Genomic DNA, 24834 nt, shown 5'->3' with positions numbered 1-24834 from the left:
GACAGGAAATAGCCTTGGTGTGGTTGGTGCATTGGACATAAAACAACAGTATATACAGTAAGAGCTCTGCTGGAACTGGACTCTAAACACATCAACCCTGAGGTGGAGAAGAACTTAGATATCAGTGTGTTAGTGGTGGAGTCAGTACATGTCCCTCAGAGGCTTCACAGGAGCTGCAGTCACGTTAAAGAGAAGTTCTACTGACATGGCTAACACATGTGTGGTCTCCCCCCCTCCTCCTCCTCCTACTCCTCCTCCTCCTCCGCCGGCCTGGGGCTCTCGGCCAGGTCTCCTTGAAGCGTTCCCGTCATGGCCTCCAAAGTCACCGCGTGCTATAAGAAGAAGCGCGTGAGCCAGGTGCAAACTGATTATGCGTATCACCACACTAAACACGAGGTCCAGCAGCAGACGGAAAGGTACGACGGTGACGTTCACCTCCTGCTGCTGCTGCTGCTGCTGCTGCTGCTGCTTGAGCCGGGTGGAGTGTGGAGCTGCTGCTGCTGGGGCCCGGACCCCCCCCCGTCCCCCCCCACCTGCTTCTAGAGAACATTGAACTGAGACTTGTTATGTTCTCACTGCTCCCAGCATTCACCTCGCTTATGTCTTAAATCATCTGTGCAAGATTCATTTTCTAGATTTCATACACCTGCTTCACTGTTTCACTCTTTGTATTTTGTTGACCTCGAACATATTTCTATTTTTTTTTTTTTTTTTACAGTTCCTTGTGTTTGTGTACGATATTTAACTTATAACCTTTATTCTCTCCATAGTGCGACTGGTAAAGGATCATCGTATCGTGATTTATCTTATTGTATCGTACCGTTTCGCATTATAAATCATATCTTATCGTATCTTTTCATATCTTATATCTTTTCATATCTTACATTACCGTACTGTATCGTCTCACGTGTTAACCATCTCCTAGACAGCAGCTATCAGATCCAACTGAATCTCTGGGTTCATTAACTTTATGTAATATTAGCTTCTTCCAGGCGTGAAAACCCAAATTTTTGTTCTTTTTTTTCAAACTTTAAACTTCTGCTGCTGCAGCACCAGGACGACAGAAGTTGATATCGCTGTTATTGAACGATGAGGCCAAGACAGAAGTTTTCACATCAGTCGATCGCTGATTATCACAATGTCACGTTGTTTCTGGTTTTAAACTTGTCAAACCTCAGCTCGTTCGTGTTAAAGCTCCTCACGGAAACATCTATTGCTATTGATGAAGTTATATCGAGTTAATGACAGATATGACTTCATCCTATCTTACAGATCATGACCGAGAACTTTGTGTCTTTTCATTTCGTCTTCTGTTTTGTATTCTGCACCTTCCCTGGCTCTTAGCTCAGCTCAGCTCTGCTTCAGCAGCAAACAGCAAAGTTCTCTCTGCGCCGGCTTTGTTTTCAACTGTGACCTAAAACCAGCTCACGTCCCAGATCTGAGTTCTGGTGTGTAGCCCCCCCACCTCCCCCCTGAACCTGAACTACATCTGAAGTTTTACATCAGAGGCAATGGAGAAGAAAATTCTATATAAAATATTTAATCAGGTTTTATACAGAATTTTAAAAATCAATTTTAAAAGAGCAAATAATTTCTTGGATCTGCAACTAATTGTGAAACGGTTGACCAGCGACATTTCACAATTTGTTAATTTGCTTATAAACCAAATTAATTGATGAAATCGAATGGATGTTGTAGGATCTGAATCAAAAGTATTGGCAAAGCACGGGAGAGAAATTGTTCAGGATCCATTAAAGTTTAAAGTTTATAGTTTATTCGTTTGCATCTCAAACCAAAGCATATTCACACGTGTTGTTTCTGAAAAGTTGATCGTCTGCTGCCATTTTAAACTCGACCAGGTGGTTTTTTAAACAGCAACAGCTTCTGCAAAACTAAAATAAAGACCTCCTGTAAGATGGAATTGTCCTTTAACGGCTGCTTCATAACGACGGACTCTCTCCTCAGCAGGAAATCCACTTCTAAGTCGGCGACCCAGGTGCAGGCCCAGGCCACAGCGGCTATGGCGGAACCAGATTATACAGTACCGGTGTTCCGGCAGAGGTGAGTTCCCATTGGCTGCCGCATGTCGGGCTATTTTCGGTGTAAGGTAATACTGAACTTCTCCCTCAGCCCAGTGGAGAGTCACTAGCTGATTATTCTGAATCGATTTGAGTGTTAAGTCGGCATCTCACTGAGAATACTTGGATGTTGTTAATTTAAACTCTGCACGAAAGGAAATTAGGCAAATCGCCAAATTTAATACTTCAAAGCTTTCACAAAAAAATATGTTTTATGTCCCTTGAGCTTGGATTCAATGTGTTTTGTTGTTCAAGTTGTATTCAAAGTCAGACTTTATGAGATGAAGTGATGAAAACCCCTGAAAGGATCAATTAGAATAACTCAAAGCAGGAAACTCTTATTTCTTGATAGAAGGTTTCCTACAATGTGAGATAAGTTTCCCCGGTGGCACCGAAGCTGGGTGTGTTCACTGCTGTGGGTTCATCGTGCAGGTTCAGTTGGATAAGTGTGCGACGGATCTGGTTCTGTGTGTCTTCAGGAGTTCTGAGGAGACGGAGGAGTATCAGAGAGTGACCACCAACGTGGGGAAAGGCCTGGCTGTGATCCAGGAGGAGCTGCACAGGATGAGAATGGCCACCAAGGCTCAGGTGGAGAGTCTGGAGATCCAGAGGGAGGTGAGGAGCCTGGTGTCTGCTTTTTATGATTTAAATATTATTATAATATATTTATACACAAACTGAAAATATTAACCGTAGATTTGTTGTTTAGAAATGAGGCTTTTATAGTTTTCTTATGCTTATTTCATTAACTTGCGTATCAAAGCCAAGATTTAACAATTCATCATTTAGCAGCTTAGATTATGATTATTATTCTTATTACAGCAGTTTGACACCAGGGGCTTAAATATTAAGGATTAAATAATGTTAAATAATATTTATAGACCATTTACTCACTTTGTAAAGTTCTTGTTCAGACGCTGCATCAGGAACTTATCAGAGCAATGTGGTCAAAACAGTCTCCAGTGTATCAGGCAGATCACAGAGATGATAAAGAAAAATAAGAAATAAATCAAATAGAAATGTTTTCGTCCTCAATAAAACTTCACAAACTGCGGCGCCAAGTTTTTATAAGAAGTAGAACTAATACTTCTTGCTCCACATTTGAGTAAATAAAGAATATAAATCCGGTTTTCTACTTTTAATAGTTTTCAACGGTTTTTCTGATGTTTAGCGTCAAATTTCTGATTCAACCAAACTTTGACTCTTTTGAAAACAAGCTTCTAAACTTTTTAGTTCTCCTTTGCTCTTTTCTGTCGTCGTTACTCTGAAGAAATGTTTTGCTCAAATTAAAGGTCATTTTTTTGTCAAATTTCAAACTAAAATGTGTAACAAGGTGTAGTCCTCACATTGATCGCCTCTTTTCATGGAAACACATTATGTGTGTTTGAATTCCACATGATTCACACTTCATGTCCCAACATGGAGAACAGAACCAGTGGAGTAATCACTGTGCTGTCTGCCCCCCCCCCCCCCCCCCCCAGGTGAGAGGCAGGATGCCGAGGAGGGGCGACACGTTGGAGGAAATCCCCAAGCTGCCCGACTTCCTGGTGGCGCTGCGGCCTCACACCGTGTGGGAGAAGACGCCTGTGAAGCTGTTCTGCACCGTGGAGGGAAACCCGAGGCCCATCGTCAAATGGTCAGAACACCCGCATGTCACTGGAGAGTCGTTACACACGTGCACTCGTTACACACGTGCACTCGTTACACACGTGCACTCGCTACACACGTGTAACGAGTTCACGTGTAACGAGTGGAGGAGTCACGACGGCAGTTTGATAAATGACTGAACAATGACATCAGATCAAAGGAAAGACAGCAGAAGCTCATCCTGAGAGACGTGTGCATCTTGTTCTAAGATCCCTGCAATAATACGTCATAATTCTAAATTATTATCACACAATTATGAAGTTGTGGCTGAGTAATATCCTGGATTGAAATAAGAATGAACTGAGAGTCACAGCTCAACGTTCAGCTCAGAGAGAACTTCATATATATACTAGGGCTGGGCAAGTTAACTAGTTTCAATCGAGTTAACTCAAGTGATGAGTTAACTCGATTAATTATTTTATCTCGCATTAACTCAGGTTTGATTATTTATTGTTTTATTGTGAAAGTCAGGCTTTTATTTTGTGAAAGTCTGTTGCTGACTGCTGCAGAACAGGAGAAAAGAAAATAATTGGCGGATAAACAATCGAGTTAACTCATCACTTGAGTTAACTCGATTAAAACGAGTTAACTTGCCCAGCCCTAATTTATACTATCATCATTCAAACATTGTTCTGGACAATTTTCTAAAAGTTTTTAGAACGTACACTTCTGGGTTAAATGACAAAACACATCCAGTTAACGTGATAACTTTATTATAGTTTCTTATGATGCAGCCTGTCTGTATTTATGTTGCACTTTTCTAGTTTTGATGACACTTGAAGATGGGGATCGAACCGTCGAACCCCCTGAGCCACAGCTTAGTGTTAATATCATTTCAAAATATCGTGTCTTTACATTTTATATTAAACCTTGTTTTGTATTATGTGGGTATAATATTTAGAATGAAACAGGACGAGAGGGAATGACTGTGTCTTGTTGGCAGGTATAAAGGAGGAGCACCGGTCGACCCGCTCAGCGCCCCGGGACGCTACAAGATCGAGAGCAAGTATGGAGTCCACAGTTTGATCATAAGCAGGTGAGTTTCCCTCTCGACTCCGACTCATACTAATAAAACTCTAACTATAATATAACAATTAATAAGTGTTAACTGAAGCTCTGTGATGATGCTCCTCCTAGTTAGAGGTGAATCAAGTCGATGCACGTGACAGACAAACAACGAGAAATTAAATCATTATAAAATCACAAAAATAGTCAAATCAGAGACTTTACTTCTTGCTGCTGTTTGTTAAACCTGTAAGTTTGAAGGAGTCAGAGGTTCAAAGGAAACCGACAGAGAGATGATCAAAGGGGTTTAGAATAAAATAATCATAAACATGTTTTCACTTTGATTTTTCTTGGCTCTCGACGATCGTTTTCATCTGAAAAGTTCAAACCCAGTCAGAGACTCAGTGAGAGGAGAGTCCGTTTCGTCATCTTCACGACTGCTCAGCTGTTCCTGTAGAAGTGCTGACCTTTGTGTCACTCGAGCCTTGAATTCCTTCCTCCCTCCATATCTCCCTCCCTCCCTCCCTCCCTCCCTCTCTCAGAATATCTCTAGCCCCCCTATCATCGTCACAAGGCCGCCTCACTTCACCTTCTGCTCAGAGTGAGGTCATTCCTGCAAAGAGGCCGGACGCCCCCCCCCCCCCCTGGTCTCTGAGACGCTGAGGTCTTATTGAGGAGAAGCTCAGCTGCTCCTTGTGCTCATGTTAAACTCTGTGTTTAACTCTCAGCTGCTGATCTGATCTCAGATCCTACAATGTGGATACGACACTCGTCACTTACATAATGTCCGCTGGGTGTTTTGGTGAAGCTCTTGAGATCTGTCGGTCGATTAAAATGTATTTAAATACACAGAAACCTTATATTTATATATTTGTATTAGTCCCACAATGAGGACATTTGCGATATTACAGCAGCAAGAGTCAAAAATAGGCATCAATAAGTAATAATAAGTAACATACCATACTACATGAATGGAATCAAAATGAATATATTGCGCATCAGTAAACAGCTGTACCATGTATTAGATATTGAAAGCTATCGATGTGTCTTCATGTATTGAATCAAATCCCTGACGTGTTTCCGTGGCGATGCTCTCAGGTGTGTGGTGAGTGATACCGCCGAGTACAGCGCCGTGGCAACCAACGCGCACGGCACGGCCACCAGCAAGGCTGCAGTCACCGTGAAGAGTAGGTGCTCCTCTTCCTCCTCCTCCTCCTCCTCCTCCTCCTCCTCCTCCTCCTCCTCCTCCTCCTTCTCCTCCTCCTCCTCCTCCTCCTCCTCCTCCTCCTCCTCCTCCTCCTCCTCCTCCTCCTCCTCCTCCATATCTCATCCCTTTCTCTCAGTGACCATGAATTCTGTTTCCACAGGAGCCGCAGGAGCCGGGCAGTCCTGCCAGCTCAACCTAGGTGAGGGGGGAGAGAGGGAGGGAGGGAGGGAGGGAGGGAGTCTTTTTAATATTTGTCTGGAATCAGACCTAAACACAAACCAGTGACCCATGGGACCTTTTGGCTCCAGATAGCAATGAGGAGCTGTGACAAGCTGTGGAATAAAACAAAAAGAAACCCTTCTTTAATATAATAATAACTTTTCAAATCGCCACAGCAAGAAGGACAAAGTAGAATAATGCAAAATCATATATATATTTTTTTTACACATATTTTATTTGTTTTTTCGTTTACATACAGCAATAATTCACACATACAGTGTATACAAAAATTCTTAGAGGTAGAAAATAGCGGTAGGATGTCCAAACGATGTATGATGATAACAACAATGAGCTTAAACTGAGCCAGAACGGCTTCTATGAACCACAATTAACCCTTGACCCTTCCCACCCACTGACAAGAAAAAAGTAAAATAATTGCATAATTAAACCGCAAAATCATATTTAAAGCTTAGAGATGGTTCAGGGTTCCCCCTCATCTTAAGAAATACTTCTCCATGACAATCAGTTATGTCATTTCACTTTAGGCTTAATATTAACACATTTAATCCCATTTATATTACTCATTTTTTAATGATGCAGGCTTTTTATTTGAGGCGAACCATGTTTTTGTGACTTTAATAACATGAAATCTTACTTGTGTCCGTCACTCCAAACAATGTCTAATACTCAGGTCCCGCACATGAACTCCAAACTGGGACAAATAATAAATACATACATATTTATATAGTTTACAAAGTGCTTCACAGAAACAGAAACATAATATACAGGCAGTGGAATTACACATTTAAACAAGTGCATTAAACAATAGAACAACATGTAATGAGTTGTGAGATCCAGAGAAGGAGCTTCCTGTTCAACAGATTCAATCAAAATCTAAACACACATGGATATTCATGAAGGTGATTTATGAAAGGAGCTGAAATACAGTTTAACGAAGGTCCAGGACAATCCAGATTATCACCAGGAGGTTCTGTCCAGAGAGTTTCTCCGAGTGGAGAAGTTCCTGATGTTTAACTTCCTCCGTCCTGATCCGTCCAGTTCCTCATCTGACCGTCATCCATCCCAGTAAGCTGGAGGTGTCTCTGCTGGATCATTTCTCCGTCAGCTTCGGGCTGGAGGGCGGATCCATCAGCCTGGTGTGCACCATGGTGGTGGTCCCCGACCTGCCCAACCTGCCCCCCCTCGCCCAGTGGTACAGAGACGGTGAGACATTGGTGCTCGGCTCCTTCCTTTACTCAAACCGTCCTGTTGCCACCTCCGAGACAAACGCTCCGTCGTGTCCTCACTCCTCCTTCCATCCCGTCTGCGAGTAGATAAACTGCTGGAGCCCAGTCACCTGGTGGAGATGGCGGTGGGGGGGAGCGCGGCCCGTCTGACGCTGCCGCACCTGGCCAAGGACGACGAGGGTCTCTACACGCTCCGCGTCTTCACCAAGGACGGGACCGCCGAGCACAGCGCCTACCTGTTCGTCTCAGGTCCGACACAACTCTGCATCACCAACACTTCATCTTCTCATTCATCTTGTTTGAATACCGCACAGTTTCTTCATCTATGTTCGAATAAGATCTGTAAAATGAGAAACCTCCTTATGTCTGTGTTGTCTCGGCCCCCTAGACGCCCCCCCCTCTGCAGCCGGGGCCCCTGGTGCGCCCATGAGCGTGAAGGCATATGACATCAACGCCGACTACGTCCTGGTTGCCTGGAAACCCCCCAACACCGTCAACGAGGCGCCAATCACCGGATACTTTGTGGACCGGTCAGTGCTCCTCAGCTTTATCAAACCTGTCAAATCACAGCTTCTTCAGGAAATCACTCAAACTGATCTGATGAGTCTGAAGCCACCATCACAGAACTGCACTATACCTGTCTCCTTGCACTGTGGACCTGTACAACACTCAGCTACATATACACTTACTTCACATCATATGTGATATGTGTTCATATACACCATATTGATATTATATATCATTTTATACAATAATATTGTCTTTTGCACACTCTGTCTACATATTCTTACACTCATAGTATATTATATTATCTATTGTATAGTCAAATACTTATATTTATACCTCTACTATTTATCATATATTATATCATACTCTCTGTATATTCTTTGTATATATAAGTCTATATACACATTTTTATACATGTGTTGTTATAATTATTATTATTATATTACTATTACTATTATTATTATTATTATTATATATACTGTTGCTGCCATTATTACTATATACTGCTATTATATTGGTATAATTACTATCATATATAAATATATGTAATGTTATATTATATACTATATATACTGTACTATTTCATATACTGTCTAACAATAACATTACCATCATATCATCAGTACTATTACCATCATCTTGCCACTGCACCTTATCTACCTATTTATCTTGTGTTTCTGTTTTTATTCTTTCTACCTCAATATTTTTATTTTATTTTATTTTATCCTATTCTATTGTATTTTATTGTATTCAAATATACCGGCTGCTATGACAACTTAATTTCCCTTCGGGGATGAATAAAGTAATCTATCTATCTATCTATCTATCTATCTATCTATCTATCTATCTATCTATCTATCTATCTATCTATCTATCTATCTATCTATCTATCTATCTATCTATCTATCTATCTATCTATCTATCTATCTATCTATCTATCTATCTATCTATCTATCTATCTATCTATCTATCTATCTATCTATCTATCTATCTATCTATCTATCTATCTATCTATCTATCTATCTATCTATCTATCTATCTATCTATCTATCTATCTATCTATCTATCTATCTATCTATCTATCTATCTATCTATCTATCTATCTATCTATCTATCTATCTATCTATCTATCTATCTATCTATCTATCTATCTATCTATCTATCTATCTATCTATCTATCTATCTATCTATCTATCTATCTATCTATCTATCTATCTATCTATCTATCTATCTATCTATCTATCTATCTATCTATCTATCTATCTATCTATCTATCTATCTATCTATCTATCTTTCTATCTATCTATAGACCAGTTAATTCTGGTCACTTGTGAGGTATTCTGTGTATTTCCCCGGCTGATGATGTCACATCCTGGTCCCGTGTGCAGGTGTGAGGCCGGGAGCGGTGCCTGGGTCCAGAGCAACGACGCCCCGGTGAAGGTTTGTAAATACCCGGTGCACGGCCTGAGCACGGGCCGCTCCTACCACTTCCGGGTCCGAGCCGTGAACAGCGCCGGCATCAGCAGGCCGTCCCGCCAGTCGGACAAGGTCACCGCCCTGGACGCCGCCGAGAGCGAGAGGCTGCAAGGTACCGACGAGGGTAAATACCAAACACACGGCGGAAGGAAACAACAGATTTCTGACAGATCTGTTGTCGTCATTTCCTGCAACAGTGATAAAAATCGAAGGGAAATACGACGTAGTGATCAGGGACGATGACCTGGAAGGTAAAGTAGGAAATCCACTGATCCGGGTTCAGATTCCTGCTTGAATCCTTTTAAACCACTTCCTCCTAATCTCACACAGGCTGAACACTAACAACAGACAAACTAAATCCCAGCAACATCAGTAATAACATTTACATTTTGAAAGGGGAACTACACTGAAAGTATGAATGCAGTTCAAATTTAAAAAGAAATATTAATAATAAGTTCACATCCACCTGATTGTGTCTTCGTCTTTCATCAATAATAAGTATCTAGTGATTGAGTGGAGATTCCCTAATTGAATAAAAAGTTATGGATGAATTAGGAGGATTAAGAATAAAGCCGTATTTCTTTCTATCTTTTTCACGGGTCGATAAAAATGCTGATTCCATTAATATACATTTATAATTATAGATAAAATGATGTACATTTATTAAAAAGCACATTTAAAAACAACCACAATGCAAAATACAAGAAAAGGGTCAAATATAATAACACAGAATACAAACAGTCGATTCTAGACTTTTACTCTGAAGATCAGATTTTCTCATCTTTCCTGAAAACATGAAGAAACAAACAAACAAACATCACACTGGATATAAAAACTAAACCCAACAACAGAACTAATGTCACGTGTTCTAACGTCTCCAGACCCAAACCACCTCCTTCTTTTTTTATCCCGTTTTGACCGGTGACGTCTTCGATCTAACTCCACTTTGGAATTCTGACTTTTAAAGATCTAAAAAACGTTCTTCCATTAAACCACCGGGTGTTGGGCTGACTCCACCGTGTGCTGAGCATGTTCTCCCACTTCCCGCTAACCCGCGACACAAACACTAAAAATGTAAAAAACCTAAAAGTAATATTTTGACGCGTTTGTATAATTCCTGCAGATGTAGAAGTCCCACATTTCACTGCAGTTTATTCAACTTTTACTGATATTGAGTTCTTAAGTGTTATAGAAATCAAACCTGTGTATTTATCTCCAGCTGCAGGACAGATTCCTTCAGAGGATTCTTTCTTTCTTCTTTTTAAAAAAGCTGAAACATGAGACTGAGGTTTTCTTAGAGGAGACGTGTTGCTAGATTAAATGAAATTAAGATTAAAATGATGAAACGGTGAATCCATTTCTCAACGAATTGCTTTAAAATACATGATTTAAAACACAGTTAGCTCTTTAATGTGGGACTTCTGCAGCCGCTGTCACTGCTGGTACCTGATCAACTCGGTTCACTCCTGCTCCAGGCTACGTTACGATCCCCGGGGAGCCCACCGACGTGCATGCTTCAGAGGTTTTCAAATCGTACGTGGTGCTGAGCTGGAAACCCCCCCGCCCCCGAGGACGGGCGCCGCTGAGCTACGTCATCGAGAAGGTGCGTGTCGCTCCGTCACTGAGGTTCTGTGGAGCGTTGACCTCTTAAACGCTGGAATTTAACTCGTGTTCACTTCACTTTTAACTCGTCTCTCCAACAACTCATATTTACTCTAAATGATTCGATGCGTTTCTGATCCGGCTTTTTAAAGATGTTCCCTCCAGCTCCGTTTAAGAGGTTCAATGATTCTCATGATGTAGAAGGTCCTGACCCCCCCCCCACATGTTACTCACCTGCATCGTTGGGGCTCCGCTTCAGAGTCGCTGGTAGTAAAGCCCACACGTGAATATCAGCATAAATAAACAGCATCTGATATCTTTTTATCTGGTCTCTTTACATAGATGTAAAGTTAAAGATGGCCGCTTTGTGTCCTGGCTTCGGTTCTGGACAGTGGGAGGAAGTGGAGACACAACCAGAGAGGGCGTTTTACAGTTCTACATTTTTCCTGAAGGCCTCTATAGACTCTCTGATATAAGGAGGGGTGATATTCACTTGGCTGAAATATGTCCCCTCACCACTAGAGGGCCCTTAATCCTCCACACTGAACCTTTAAGATCTTTGGCTTTTATTTTGACTTTTGTCTTTCAAGCTCCGATTAGAAGAATTCCTGCAAACATTTTAAATTTAGCTCAAGAATTGTTTTCAATCTCTAACACTGAGTTTGATCGTTAAAACCACATCGAGCCCCAACTCTGCAAAAAGTGACGTACGATTGAATAATCTTCATCCTTAAAATCTCATCCTTGTTGTTGTTGCTACGTTGGCGCGCTCGGTTGCACCTTCTCACTTCCCTCCATCCCCCGACTTTCCCACAGTGCGTCGCCGGCACTGGGGCGTGGCAGCGGATCAACACGTCCGTCGAACTGCTCTCCCCTCGTTACCCGGTTTTTGATTTGCAAGACGGGCAAAAGTACCAGTTCCGAGTGTTTTCGGTCAACGTGCACGGCAGCAGCGAGGCGTCGGCGCCCTCCGAGCCCGTCCAGAAGGTCGATGAGGACGGTAAGGGACAGGACCAGAGACATGCAGACACCACGAGAGCTTCAGTCCTAAATGTTCTCTGTAGATTCTCCTCCACAGCAGTGCGTTTTCATATATGAATAAAGAGGGAAAAATAGGGTTTTTATGAAGTGTCTATTTTAAACTGACTGGGTTTTGTTCAGCTTTCAATCAAATAATGTTCAACTAAACTTGTTTTATATCATAAGAACAACTAAAAATATTTATGCTTATCTCTTACAACTGGGAAAAAGAAAATGTGGTGTCATCTCAAATTTAGTTGAGTATTTAAATTTCTCCAAACACCCAAAGAGTTCCATCTGAAGTTGATCCTCTGTTCAAAGTGATTTACTGTTTCCCACAGGAGTTGAGCTGCCGGTTGGTACGTACACTTTAATGTTGAATATTAATTTAGTCACAAATTACTTCACTCTTCCACTCTGTGTGGTCACACTGGTTTATCAGCACACGTGCACAGTTCTTTGTGTTGTTGACTTTGAGCTACAGTATCAGATAAAACAAAGTCGTCTCATAACTATAATCATCATTAGTTCCTCAGTTTAATCGTGTTCCTGTGTGAGATATTTTTCTATAAATCTAAAACATTACACGTGAACAAACAAATCACTTTGTGTTTGTTGACCCACGTTTCACTGAAAACACCACGAGGAGGAATCACCTTCTGTTCACTGCACGTTTCACATCCTGGTTCATCTCAGTGTGTGAGCATCAGACCTGGGGTCAGTGGTTTCTGCTGTTTGTGATGTTATGGTTTCTGTTCAGTGAGGAAACGTGTGAATGTTAATCAGCAGATTTCATCCAGAGAAAAAAGGGTCACTGTGATTGACAGGTGATCTGACTCAGAAGTATTACCCAGCCAGCGACTGATGCAGACATTTGACTTAAAATCATACAAATATATCATTTAAAATGTTTTAAGTTGAAATGTGACAGTTTGTAAATTATGAGTTTATGTTACAATTAGGGTTGCAAAATTCCGTGAATATTCAGAGTTGGAAACTTTCCATGGGAATTAACGAGAATTAACGGGAATTAACGGGAATTAAAGGGAATAAACTGGAAATGTTGTGGGTAATTTATACTAACTGTATTTACCTTGTCATATACAGACATAAATATAAACATTTTGTTTTGTCATAGGCTGATTTGAGCCCTGAGGAAACTTTGGGCACTTGACTATATGCTTCTGCATCGTTGTGTCATTCTTAACATAGGTCTTTGCACAGTATTTGCAAATGTACACAGCCTTTCCTTCTACATTGGATGGGGTGAAATGTCTCCACACATGAGAGAGTGCACGTGGCATTGTTCTGTAGAATAAGATGAGAAAAAAGGTTGTAAAAAAACACTCATGCAATGCCAGAGATATAAATAGTTAGACAAACAATTGGAATCGTCTGTAAACATATTTTACAATTGATGGATAAATGAATGGAAATAGTCTAGATGAACAGATGAACAATCCTCAATCAGCATGCTAATATATTTTCCCAGTAATATCATGGAAACTTACCTGACTAGTCCTTCACTCTACAGCAGGCCTCAATAGCCCTGCTGTAGAGTGAAGGATGCTGGGAGTTATCTGTGCATGTGATGGAAGAATGACCAGTGGAGGGTTGAAACTCAACGTTACATACATCTTTAAAATAGAGTTTTGAATGATGTTTTTATTGCTCAGCGTTTAATTTGCATAGTTGTTTTTTCCCAAATTCCCGAGCTTAATATTCCCGTGGAAAGTTTCCGGAAAGTTTCCGCCCCTTTGCAACCCTAGTTACAATCACTTTCTCTGAATTCACAGACAGAAAAACAAACATTTGACGACTTCTGAATATGTTTTATTCTGGATCTCTTGACTTTAGCTGTTGAATTATGTTCCTATAGTTTTTGGAATGTAAATATGAAAAGCATCAGCAGAGTTACTGACGGTGAATAACGGCTCCTCTCCCTCGTGAGCAGGCGTCCCCTCGGCTCCGGGTCAGGTGGTTGCCACCAGGAACTCCAAGTCCTCCGTGTTCGTGCAGTGGGATCCTCCCAAGCAGGTGAAGAACCTCCTGGGATATTACATCGACGGGCGCGTGGTCGGATCCAAGGAGTGGTTCCCGTGTAACCACAAGCCCTTCAAGCACAACAGGTACCAGGCCAGCGTCCCGCCGGCGCCACTTTGACTCCACAGATTTGTGTCATGTGTCTGTAATTCAAACCAGAAGTGAATGTGTCTCAGGTTCGTGGTCCACGGGCTGATCCCGGGCGAGACCTACGTGTTCCGGGCCCAGGCCGCCAACGTGTTCGGCCTCAGCGAGGAGTCGCAGGAGTCTTCGCCCATCGCCGTGGAGCCGGCGCTCGGTGAGACAACAGAACTCTGAACAGTCACAAGGAGCTGGAAATGATAAATTCAATCTGTTATTATCCAAACACATTCTCGCCTTTGGCCGGAGAGAAGAATGAATCATTAGAAACACAAAACTGATACCAGACGTGATTCATTTTAATCAACTTGTTTAAATACCTACAGGCCGAGCGGTGGATTATGGTATGTATTCGATCCCTGTGTTAACAACCTGCTTCCACCCCCCCGCTCCACGTCCCACTGTGTGTTTTCTTCACAGAATCATTTATCTTCATGGTCACCGTGGCAACACGACGCACAAAATGAGTTCACCATCACATTTTTAAGCACTTCACGAGTTTGTAAAACTAAAATGTTCTGGTGGATAAAGTTTGAAACAACATTAATGTTCACGTCACAGTGAGCTTCACTCATTAATTAAGATTCGTGTTCAAGTCAATGATTAACAAAGTCGTTAATCATAAAAACGTCTGTTCTGGATAAAAAGGTGATGTTAGAAGTTTGTAAGAGAAGTTTATATTAGAAGCTTCTATTGAGATCGGATTGTAAAGTTGAGTTAATTGGTTTATAGTCGATGACGTCAGTAACGTCCCAGGTCACATGACCTTCCCCAGTCAGGAAGAGGTTTCCCAGGTGTTGACTGTGACTCTGTGTGACCTCTGCTCCAGCGACTCCCAGCGCTCCCTTCGGCATCACCATGCTGAGCTGTGACGGCGCCTCCATGACTCTGGCCTGGAAGAGTCCCGCCCACTGCGGCGGCTCCAAGGTCAACGCCTACTACATCGACAAGCGCAACGCCGACACCCTGACCTGGAAGGAGGTCAACCTGGTGGCCGTCACCGAGAGACTCTGCACCGTGAGAGAAACAGGAAGTTCAAACTGTGGAGCTCATCTCTCTTATTAAATCTGTTTATGACCTCACGTGTTCTCTGGATCCTCAGGTCGACAGTCTGACCGAGGGTCTGACCGAGGGAATCTTCTACGAGTTCAAGGTCCAGGCTGGAAACCTGGCGGGCGTCGGTGTCCCATCAGCTCCCAGTGCCCCCATGAAGTGTGAAGCTTGGACCATGGAGGCACCAGGTAGGAGACACGTTCCAAGGAAAACACTTCTCTGCCCTCAGGTTTCTCTCTTCTCTGGCTCCTACAGTCTTGTTTAAGGTGAATTCGATTGTTTTTGATCATATTCGAAACACGAAACTGATCAAAAAAGCAGAAATCAGTGCAACAGGTTTGTTTCATCGTAACAAAGTGAGAATCCGTGGACAGTATCACTTCCAGTGTTCATCCAGAGTCACACTTCATCCACGAGATAAACAGGAATATGGCAAACTTATCAATTATTTCAAAATAAAAGCTTTGTGTTTAGACCAGAACATTTTATCTTTCTCTATCAGTTTCTGTCGTAAAACCTTGAATAACTAAAAATCAACTGTTTTCAAAACCAACCTGCTGATTTATTTCTTTATATATATCTAAACATGTATCTTTATATATATTTGAAGGCCCAGCCTACGACCTGAGCTTCAGCGAGGTCAGAGGTCACTCCCTGGTCATCCTGTGGAAGGCTCCCGTCTACACCGGAGCGAGCGCCGTCTCTGGATACCTGGTGGACATGGCTAAACAGGGCTCGTCAGAGTTCGTCACTCTGAACCAGGAAGCTGTGAGCCACCGTTACCTGCAGGTAATAGACCGAGCCGACACGTTCACATCCGCAGGTTGACACGCCTCTTCCCTCATCGTGGTCCCTCCGAACATCTGATGTTGTTCCCCCGGTGTCCTGCAGGTGTCCGGTCTGGAGGAAGGTCAAACCTACGTGTTCAGAGTTCGTGCCGTCAACGCTAGCGGTGTCGGGAAAGCTTCTCAGGTGTCCGAGGCCGTCTGTGCCAGAGCTCTTCCAGGTAACAACGACCTGACGCTGCTGTCACGTGGGTTCGTCTCAGAAACACCAGCGTGAAGTTCCTTTAGTTCACTTCACTAGGACCCGAGCTCCCATTGCTCCTGGTCCAGTTGATTTAATTAAATCTTGTTAAAACCAAACGTTCTCACACTTGACCCGAGTGTGTTTTCTCGTCATGTTCGATGTTCTCAGGCGCCCAGGAGATCGTGGCCAGCGTGGACGGGGACACCGGAGACATCTTCCTGTCCCTGGAGGCCTGTGAGATCTGCGAGACGTCCAAGTTTGTGTGGTCCAAGAACTACAAGGCCATCGTGGACTGTCCCAGAGTGGAAGTGACGACCAAGGGCAGAACGTGAGCTCAACACACACACACACACACACACACACACACACACACACACACACACAACAATCAAATGTTTTCTGCTCTCATTCATCTTGTTGCTGGTCGACCTGATTCCAGGATTAAAACTCTTTTATGAGGATTTTCTGAAACGTTGATGGAGAAAATGAACGAGGAATAGAGACGTTTCTGAAAGTGCACGTTCACTGTTACGCTCTATTGATTTATTATTGGAATGTAATTGTCAAAATTAAAATTACGAACTTGTTTTGAACAAAACTCTTAAAAATTTCTGACTCATGAAACAAAGAGGAAACGTCACAGAAACATTTTATTTACACTTTCATAAAATCAAATAGTTCAAACTGTAGATAAATAAAAAGACATGTGAGATCCAGGTGGAAGCTGAACTGACCTCCGCTCTCTGTGTTGTGTTGCTGACTCGGATTGTGTTGATATTCACCAGTTGTTGTGTTTGTGTCCCAGCTCCAAAATGACGTTCACTCAGCCCGATAAGGACGATTTGGGCAAATACTCCGTGGTCGTCACGGATACGGACGGAGTGTCGGCCAGCCACACGCTGAGCGAGGACGGTGGGTCACGGGTTCACTGGTGAAGAACATCTCATGACTCTGGTGTCTTTGTGTAATAATTCATATTTCTCTGATTCTCCTGCAGCTCTGAACACGATGCTGGAGCTCAGCCACGCCATCAGACATCCCAGTGAGTCCAGCAGCACATCGCACAACTCACAGAACTGAAGACAAATAGTTATTTGAGATCAGGTTCCATGTTGATGCTTATTGTAGTGAAACAGCTCGATGTAGACAAATTCAAGCACGACTGATTTATTGATTTAAATATAAAATCTATCTGATGTAGAAACGTCTGATATGAAAATCACAGACGTTTACTGTATCAGTGTTTGTTTCTCGATGGGAAAACTTAATTTAACAGAATATACAAACAAAGATGTGCTGACGACCACAAGTGTCAGAAATAGTAATACATGTAATTTAATCAATTTAAAATTAGTACTTTTATAAATATGTTTACAAACCAGTTTATTTATCTTTATAAAAAAGAACAAGTTTAATACCTCAGACAACGAAAACGCAAAATCTGTTATAAGAGTGAATTGTACATGTCACTATTGATGAATTCACTGATGTTTTTTAATAATGTACTTATACTTATACATATGTTGTGTTTATAGTATAAAGTCTATAGATTAATATATAATAATACATTAATCATAACAATACATTTGTTAACTTGAAATATTTTATTTCTTTATTTTGTGTGACACTTGTGATCCTTCAACGTTTCAGTCGGACATGAACATATTATTTAAGTTTGATATATTTTGTGTTTTTATTTTTAGTTATTTCTATTTGTAATAAAGTTTATGGTAAAACTGTAAAATATCCAAACTCAGTTAAATTACCTATAAGGTTTTGATAGTGACATCTATATATATATATAATTGAGTTATGATAAACTAAGAGGTGTCAGTGCAGCAGATTCTTGGGAGCAGTGAGATCTGATCTTCTCTCGCGACTCTTCCTCTGTTTCCAGTTGTTCCTCTGAAACACGGCCTGAACTACGAGATCCTGGAGAAAGGTCACGTCCGCTTCTGGCTTCAGGCCGTCAAGCTGTCGCCCGCCGTGTCCTACCGGTTCATCGTGAACGACAAGGAGGTCGCCAGCGGGGAGGTAACGGACCGGAGCCAATGAGTTCAGAGAGTGTGACCAGCTGTAGTTATCATGAACGTCCTCTAAGTTCCAGCGTGGAACCGTCAGCTGCTGTTTCCTGCTCTCGTCCCCTCGGCTCGGTTTGACTTGTCTGTGAAACTCTGAGATCATCTGATGCTTTTCATTTATTATCCACAAACAGATAAAATAAAAAAAAACACATAAAAAACGTCTTCTAACCCTCAAGTCATCATGGTTTGAATATTTAGCTCTTCTCTGATTGGTTCTCTGTCCGGTTTCTACCAGGATGTCACACTGACTTATGGACATTTATAGAAAACATGTGATGCTTTTTCTGTTTCCTTTGTCTTTCTAAAATACACATTTGTTCTACTTTACTGTTGTGATGAGTTACATCCTTTTTAAAAATGGTAAAACTCTTATTTTTGTACCTTTCAACCTCAACAAATTGATTATTTGATACATGTAACGTTTTTGTCGGTTTCTTTCCTCTCGTGTGTTATTCAGCTTTTGTTGTGAATGTAAAAGTTTGGATTTCTCTGTGGATTTCAACGCACTGAATCCTCTCCTTCTTTTTCCCGTCAGGGTCACAAGATCAGTCACGACGTGGCCACAGGAATCATCCAGATGACCGTGGATCACTTCACCAGAGCCAACGAGGGCACGTACACCGTCCAGATCCACGACGGCAGAGCCAAGGCCCAGAGCTCCCTGGTGCTGGTGGGAGATGGTGAGCTTTTCTTCAACCCCTGGAATTCAACCAGCACACACACACACACACATGTTAATCATCTAAATGTGCCTAGTTGGTTTCATCGAGATCCATGAAACATTGAAGCAACTCAGACACAAACACTTTATCCACCTTTACTCTGTTTTCAGTTTTCAAGGCAGCGCTGAAGGAGGCCGAGTTTCAGAGGAAGGAGCACATCAGGAAACAAGGTAGGAGACCCCCCCCCCGGGCCGGTGGGAGCCACACGAGCCTGAGACCTGAGATTCATGTTCAACACACTGTCCGTCCCTGACAGAGACGTCCAGCTACAAGAGGAGAAACATCAAGAATGAGTCTTCATGTCCTTAAACTACCGCGTTCCACTCTGTTGTTTCAGGTCCACATTTCTCTGAGTATCTGTATTTCACTGTCACTGAGGATTGCACCGTGATGCTCGCCTGCAAGGTAATTCTAACGTTTAATAAAGTGAAGCTACATTTAAATGTGTTTTTGAGATTGTTCTTTGATTTAACACATTAAAGGGACTCTTACCTTTGTTGCATTTTTACACTTTTTGTGGATAAGGTTAAATTGGTATTAATAAGGTAATGACACTCTAAAATGCAACACAGACCCACCAGGAGTAAAAACAAACAATTATTTCACTCTCATAAGATTTAGTGAAAACTTCAACCAATAAAATTCTTCGGACCGAAGGACCTTATTGGCCGACAGACCTGTCTGTTTGCTGCATGGACATGCAGGTTTTCCGTCTGCTTCTTGTGGCGCAAATAAATGGTGCAAATAACCATTGAACTGAAAAATATATATGTGAATGTAAATGTATATAACTTACCGGTGCTTCTGAATCCGAATCCATTGCTTTGGTAAACAAAAACTCACGTGCGTGCGCGGAGGCAGTAGGTTGTTATTCTGCTTGTAAATAAAGTTTCTTCAAAAAAACACCGCGGATGGGAACGAGGGGGTGGGGCATTGGAGGAAGGCGGGATGATTTGAATGTGCTGTAATTCTCAAATGCAACAAAGGTAAGAGTCCCTTTAAAGCTGATCACATTTATCACCACATCTATAAAAACCTGTGTTGGACCAGGCTCATTACGCCCCCTAGTGTTTCAAAGCATCCGTACACTTTACAGAAAACAGCTTATGATTTATGATGATTCGTTACTTTCCTATTTTAATACTTTTCTCACTCCTCCGATGACTCTCCTCCCTGTTTGTGTTGTTGTTTTTTTCTGCAGGTGGCCAACGTGAAGAAGGAGACGACTTTCCACTGGTACAAGGAGGACGACGAGATCGTTCCCGAAACTCCTCCCAACGTCCTGTCGGGGGCCTGCGCTCTGCCCATCGCCCTGGTAACAGCCGACAAATCATCAACCACACATGCATGGGTTCAACACACTGACACTGACATGCACACATTCATGATCACACACCGAACAAAAGTCAGAGAAACAAGTTTATTTGTTGATCTTTGTCGCCTGAGACTCTGAATCAGGCTTGTTTCTTCCGATCTGGTTAGTTTTTGGTTTCACATTGTAATTGATTCGGTTACAGTAAATTGATTTTGATCGGGAAAATGTACGAATTACTATTCTTTGTCTCAGTTCTCCAGGAAAGATCAGGGTGTGTTCAAGGCCACGCTCGGGGACGACAGAGGAAAGGACACGTCTCTGTTCGACATCTCAGGCCAAGGTCAGTTTGTCTCTGTCCTCATCGTTCAGTCTCTGAGTTGTTGTGGTTCAGAATCTAATGTTCCCTCCTCTCTGTTTGATCCGCAGTGTTTGATGACATCATCAACGCGCTCGCTCAGAACGCTGGTGAGTGTGATTCCCTGAGTGTCGGGGATGAAACGTGTGCGACAGGATGCTGGTGTCTGATTGGACGGTTCATGGTTCAGCACCGGCTCTTTAGCCTGAAGCTCCGACTGTCTCAGATGATGTGTGACATTAGACTGTGCAAATAAAATTTAAAACATTAATGAACATAAAGATAAAGTCATAAAATGCTAGAAGAGGAGAAACTAAAACCAGAGAAAACTGGAAGGAGACTGAGAGAGAGAATAACTCCGGAATTAATCATCTAGAATGTGACGGCCCACAATTCTATAACCTGTCCCCATGAACCAACACTTCATAGCTTTCACTTCTCATGATAACATCAGAGATCTCTCACCTGCTGCCTTGTTAACATGTGTGCAGCTATTTGCAGAACTAATTCGGATCAGCACCAAGATTTAATGAGTTCTTTCTGTTAATCTCTGGATTTTTAATCCTGCTGACGAACGGACAAAGTGAAAAAACAGTCAGATTGTAATTCAGAATAATTCTAAATACGATCGAATGAAGGATTTACCAGTAAAATATGTATGAATAAATAAAGAGATCATGAACATTTCATTAATAGCCTGGTCTGGAGTTTGTGTTAACGCTGTGAGTGTGTGTCTGTGTGTGTCTGTGTGTCTCAGGTGCGTCCGCCTCTGAGCTGGTGATGCAATGCACTCCAGAGGGAATCCGGCTGCAGTGCTACATGAACTACTACACCGAGGAGATGAAGACCGTCTGGAAACACAAGTACGGTTCACACGCTCCTGCTGCAGCCGCCTCCTCCGCACACTTTAGGCTTTTTTAACTTTGCAGAACTTCACAAACCTAAAAGACAAACTAGAGGAAAGAGCCAGAGACAGAACTTCTCCCCTTTAACACGTTAACTCAATGTGACGGTACTTTCTCTAAGCGTTGACTCAGACGTGTTAAAACGACGTCTTTGTTACCTGTGACCAAGTGTTGACCTCTGACCTTTGACCTGGGTCTCCAACCCACAGGGAGACAAAGATCGCCTCCTCTGAGAAGATGAGGATCGGGGGAACAGCGGAGATGGCCTGGATGCAGATCTGCGACCCGTCCGATAAGGAGAAGGGTCACTACACCATCGAGATCTCCGACGGCGTGCAGACTCACACCAGGACCTTTGACCTCTCTGGACAGGGTGAAACATCCGTCCTCCCGTCCATCAGTGTTTTCAGTTTCATCTTAAATCATATTCTGTCCTCTCCATGTTTCACTCCACTGTTTTATCTCCCTGACGCTGAGTGATTAAGTCATTTATCCTGAGCTGATGTTGTGTGTTGCAGCCTACACCGACGCCTACGAGGAGTACCTGAGACTCAAGTGAGTCCTTTCTCACAACAAACCTTCGGGGACATGAACTTCTGAATGTTGTGTTACTCACTCTGTCCTTGTTTCCTCCTCCAGGGCAGCGGCCTTCGCTGAGAAGAGTGAGTATCCTTATTTATTACCCTCCGGGACATTGACCTACATTTCAGTTCCTGAGTGTTTGCACAATGACGTGTTGAGTCAGAAGTGACTCTCACTGAACTCTCGTTGCGTCTCCTCAGACCGCGGCAGAGTGGTCGGGGGTCTTCCGGACGTGGTCACCATCATGGAGCAGAAGGTGAGGAGTTCTCAGCTCCGCCCTCAGATCACACGTCACCATATTAACTCTACAGCAGCGATGATGCTGAAGTTTTAAACCTTCTGACTGCAGGTCTTGTGTTTCGTCATCAGTCGTGCACTTGTTGTACGAGTTGCACAGGTCGAGCCACATTCTTAGGAAACCAGTGCCGGAGCAAAACATGTAAATTAGAGCTGTGAGTCAACTCCGGCTCTAATTTACTCGTGGTGCTTTGGTCTGGAGGCTCCAGTTTGTCTGTGGTTCACCGGTTATGACATGAGGACGTAGACGTGTGGACTGTCAGGCGTGTTCGTTGATCCTTTAAGAGAAGATGAGCCGAACTCGGTTTGTTCAATCAAGAATTTATTTAGGAAGCAATGAACAGGTTATTATCAGCAAAACAATGGGCTTCCAACACACTAGTTGTATCAGAGCGCCACAAACATCCGGCACCCGTCCAACAGTAGATCTTGGTTCCTCCTCCTCGGAAGTACACAGGCGTAATCCATCCTCCTGGCATTTGGATACGGAAGTAACAAGGAGTCACTCCCAAGGCCTTGACCCAGCAGATGCCATGAGGGCAAAACTGATGTCCAGTGGGCGAAGAATGTTATGTTTTCTGCTTTATCAAAACAATCCTGACTCATAAACATTCGGATCCTCGAAACCAAACAATGTCACAAAATTAAGTCAACAAAGTCACTCTGTCCGACCTCCAGAACTTATCAGACAGCTGCTCGATATCTATGTGAGTTTAATGAACCTAAGGGAATTACGCTTTAATACAAAAGTTAGAAATTAGAACAAGTGAAAGATTCATTATTAACACTAAGCAGCAACAGTTATTAAAATCATTTGTATGAAGGTATAATATCTAGCCAAAACTACTCCTATCTTTATTGTTAAGAGTACAAATATAATTTGAAATGCTTCTATCTTTATTTGTTTAGAATTCTGTCAGACAAAACCTGTAGTTCAAATATTGAAATCCTCACAGGACGAAGCCGTAGTTTCTGTCGTTGAAACATAAGTTTTCCACTTTCCACTTTCTACTTTCGTCTCTAATTAAATTCTGACTCTTGCCCGTCCGCAGTCCCTGAGCCTGACCTGCACCGTGTGGGGCGAGCCCACCCCCGAGGTCACCTGGTTCAAGAACGAGCAGGAAGTCACCTGCACGGAGCACACCAAGGTCACGTTTGACGGCGGCAAGTTCTCCAGCCTCATCATCAACCAGGTCACGCCCGAAGACTCCGGCAAGTACAGCATCAACGTGCGGAACAAGTACGGCGGCGAGTTCGTGGAGATCACCGTCAGCGTCTACAAGGACGGCGAGCAGATCCCCGAGGCCAAGCTGGGACAGCCCAAAACGGCCACGCCCGCGGCCACGCCCACATCCACGCCTGTGCCGCCCAAGTCCCCGGCTCTCCCCTCCAAGACCCCGACCCCCACACCTTCCAAGTCCCAGACCCCGGGGCCGCCACCGAAGACCCCAACTCCAGCCTCTACTCCGGCGCCGTCCCTGAGGAGTCAGGCCTCCACCCCTTCTTCCACCCCCGTCCCCAAGTCCCCAACCCCCACCCCCAAATCCCCCACCCCAAATCCTCGCGGCGTCAAGTCCCCGACTCCTCCCAGGTTCATGAAGTCTCCGACCCCCCCGAGGAAGTAAAGGTGGAGCGGAGGTCCGAGGGGGAAACGTCTGCCGTGAGCAGCGCTGGTGTTTAGCATGAGTGTGAAAGTTATTTAGACGTAGTCTCTGTTAAAGTCTCACTTCCTGCACGGCCGCACGCAGCGGACGGCGCCGGACACGTTTCAGCTCGTTCACGGGATCGACCGGTCGCTGCGCTTTGACTCGGGCGGGAAAAAGCAGAAAAGTACGACAAATTGAAAGACCAGGGTCCAGGTTAATGTCCTGTGTTTTTCAAAAGCTGCACCTTCCGCTACGTGACGTCAGCGGAACGCCTCCTTTTTTTTGTGGTTGTTTAAATGTTAAATCCTGGTTTTGGCTCATGGTGATAAATCAAGTCTCCAGGTTTCCTGCTGAGATCTGGAAACACGCTGACGAGAGAAGTTACGTTAACACGCAGAGAGAATCGGAGAATCACCGATGACCTCTGAGTAAACCGGATTAAACCAAATCATCTCGTCTCTCGTGGAGTTTCTCACGCCGGCGTCCCGGTCTCGGCCGGTAAATCTCGGCGAGTGCAGTGTTTTTAGAGTCAGACCCAAACTGTTTGGAATCCTGTGAGTTACGTTTGTCCCATGTGACTTTCCTCTTGTAAAATGTGTGAATGTAAAATGTTCACTTCCTGTCAGAAGGTCTGAGACATGTTTGTGTGCCCCC

At 43.2% G+C, this 24834-nt stretch overlaps 1 protein-coding gene across 1 annotated transcript; it reads left to right on the top strand.

The window, feature by feature from the left end:
* The first annotated feature begins 309 nt into the window (after window positions 1-309).
* myom2a (myomesin 2a) lies at window positions 310-24159 on the top strand. Its single transcript, XM_061092305.1, has 38 exons — window positions 310-416; window positions 1969-2061; window positions 2558-2693; window positions 3560-3714; window positions 4669-4761; window positions 5829-5917; window positions 6098-6136; window positions 7216-7380; window positions 7491-7652; window positions 7792-7933; window positions 9299-9498; window positions 9584-9637; window positions 10862-10989; window positions 11805-11988; window positions 12350-12367; window positions 13963-14137; window positions 14228-14349; window positions 14519-14536; window positions 15022-15209; window positions 15295-15433; window positions 15856-16034; window positions 16137-16251; window positions 16443-16602; window positions 17080-17186; window positions 17272-17316; window positions 18172-18308; window positions 18894-19038; window positions 19191-19250; window positions 19418-19485; window positions 20282-20395; window positions 20648-20735; window positions 20822-20860; window positions 21508-21613; window positions 21865-22028; window positions 22174-22210; window positions 22295-22317; window positions 22438-22493; window positions 23587-24159. Exons 1-38 carry the CDS (start codon window positions 310-312, stop codon window positions 24157-24159), a joined length of 4623 nt encoding a protein of 1540 aa, XP_060948288.1.
* The last annotated feature ends 675 nt before the right edge of the window (window positions 24160-24834 follow it).

Source organism: Limanda limanda, chromosome 2, assembly GCF_963576545.1.
Source record: "Limanda limanda chromosome 2, fLimLim1.1, whole genome shotgun sequence".
NCBI lineage: Eukaryota > Metazoa > Chordata > Actinopteri > Pleuronectiformes > Pleuronectidae > Limanda > Limanda limanda.
Note: the sequence above shows the minus strand (reverse complement) of the source record. Positions and strands in the feature narration are given on the sequence as shown.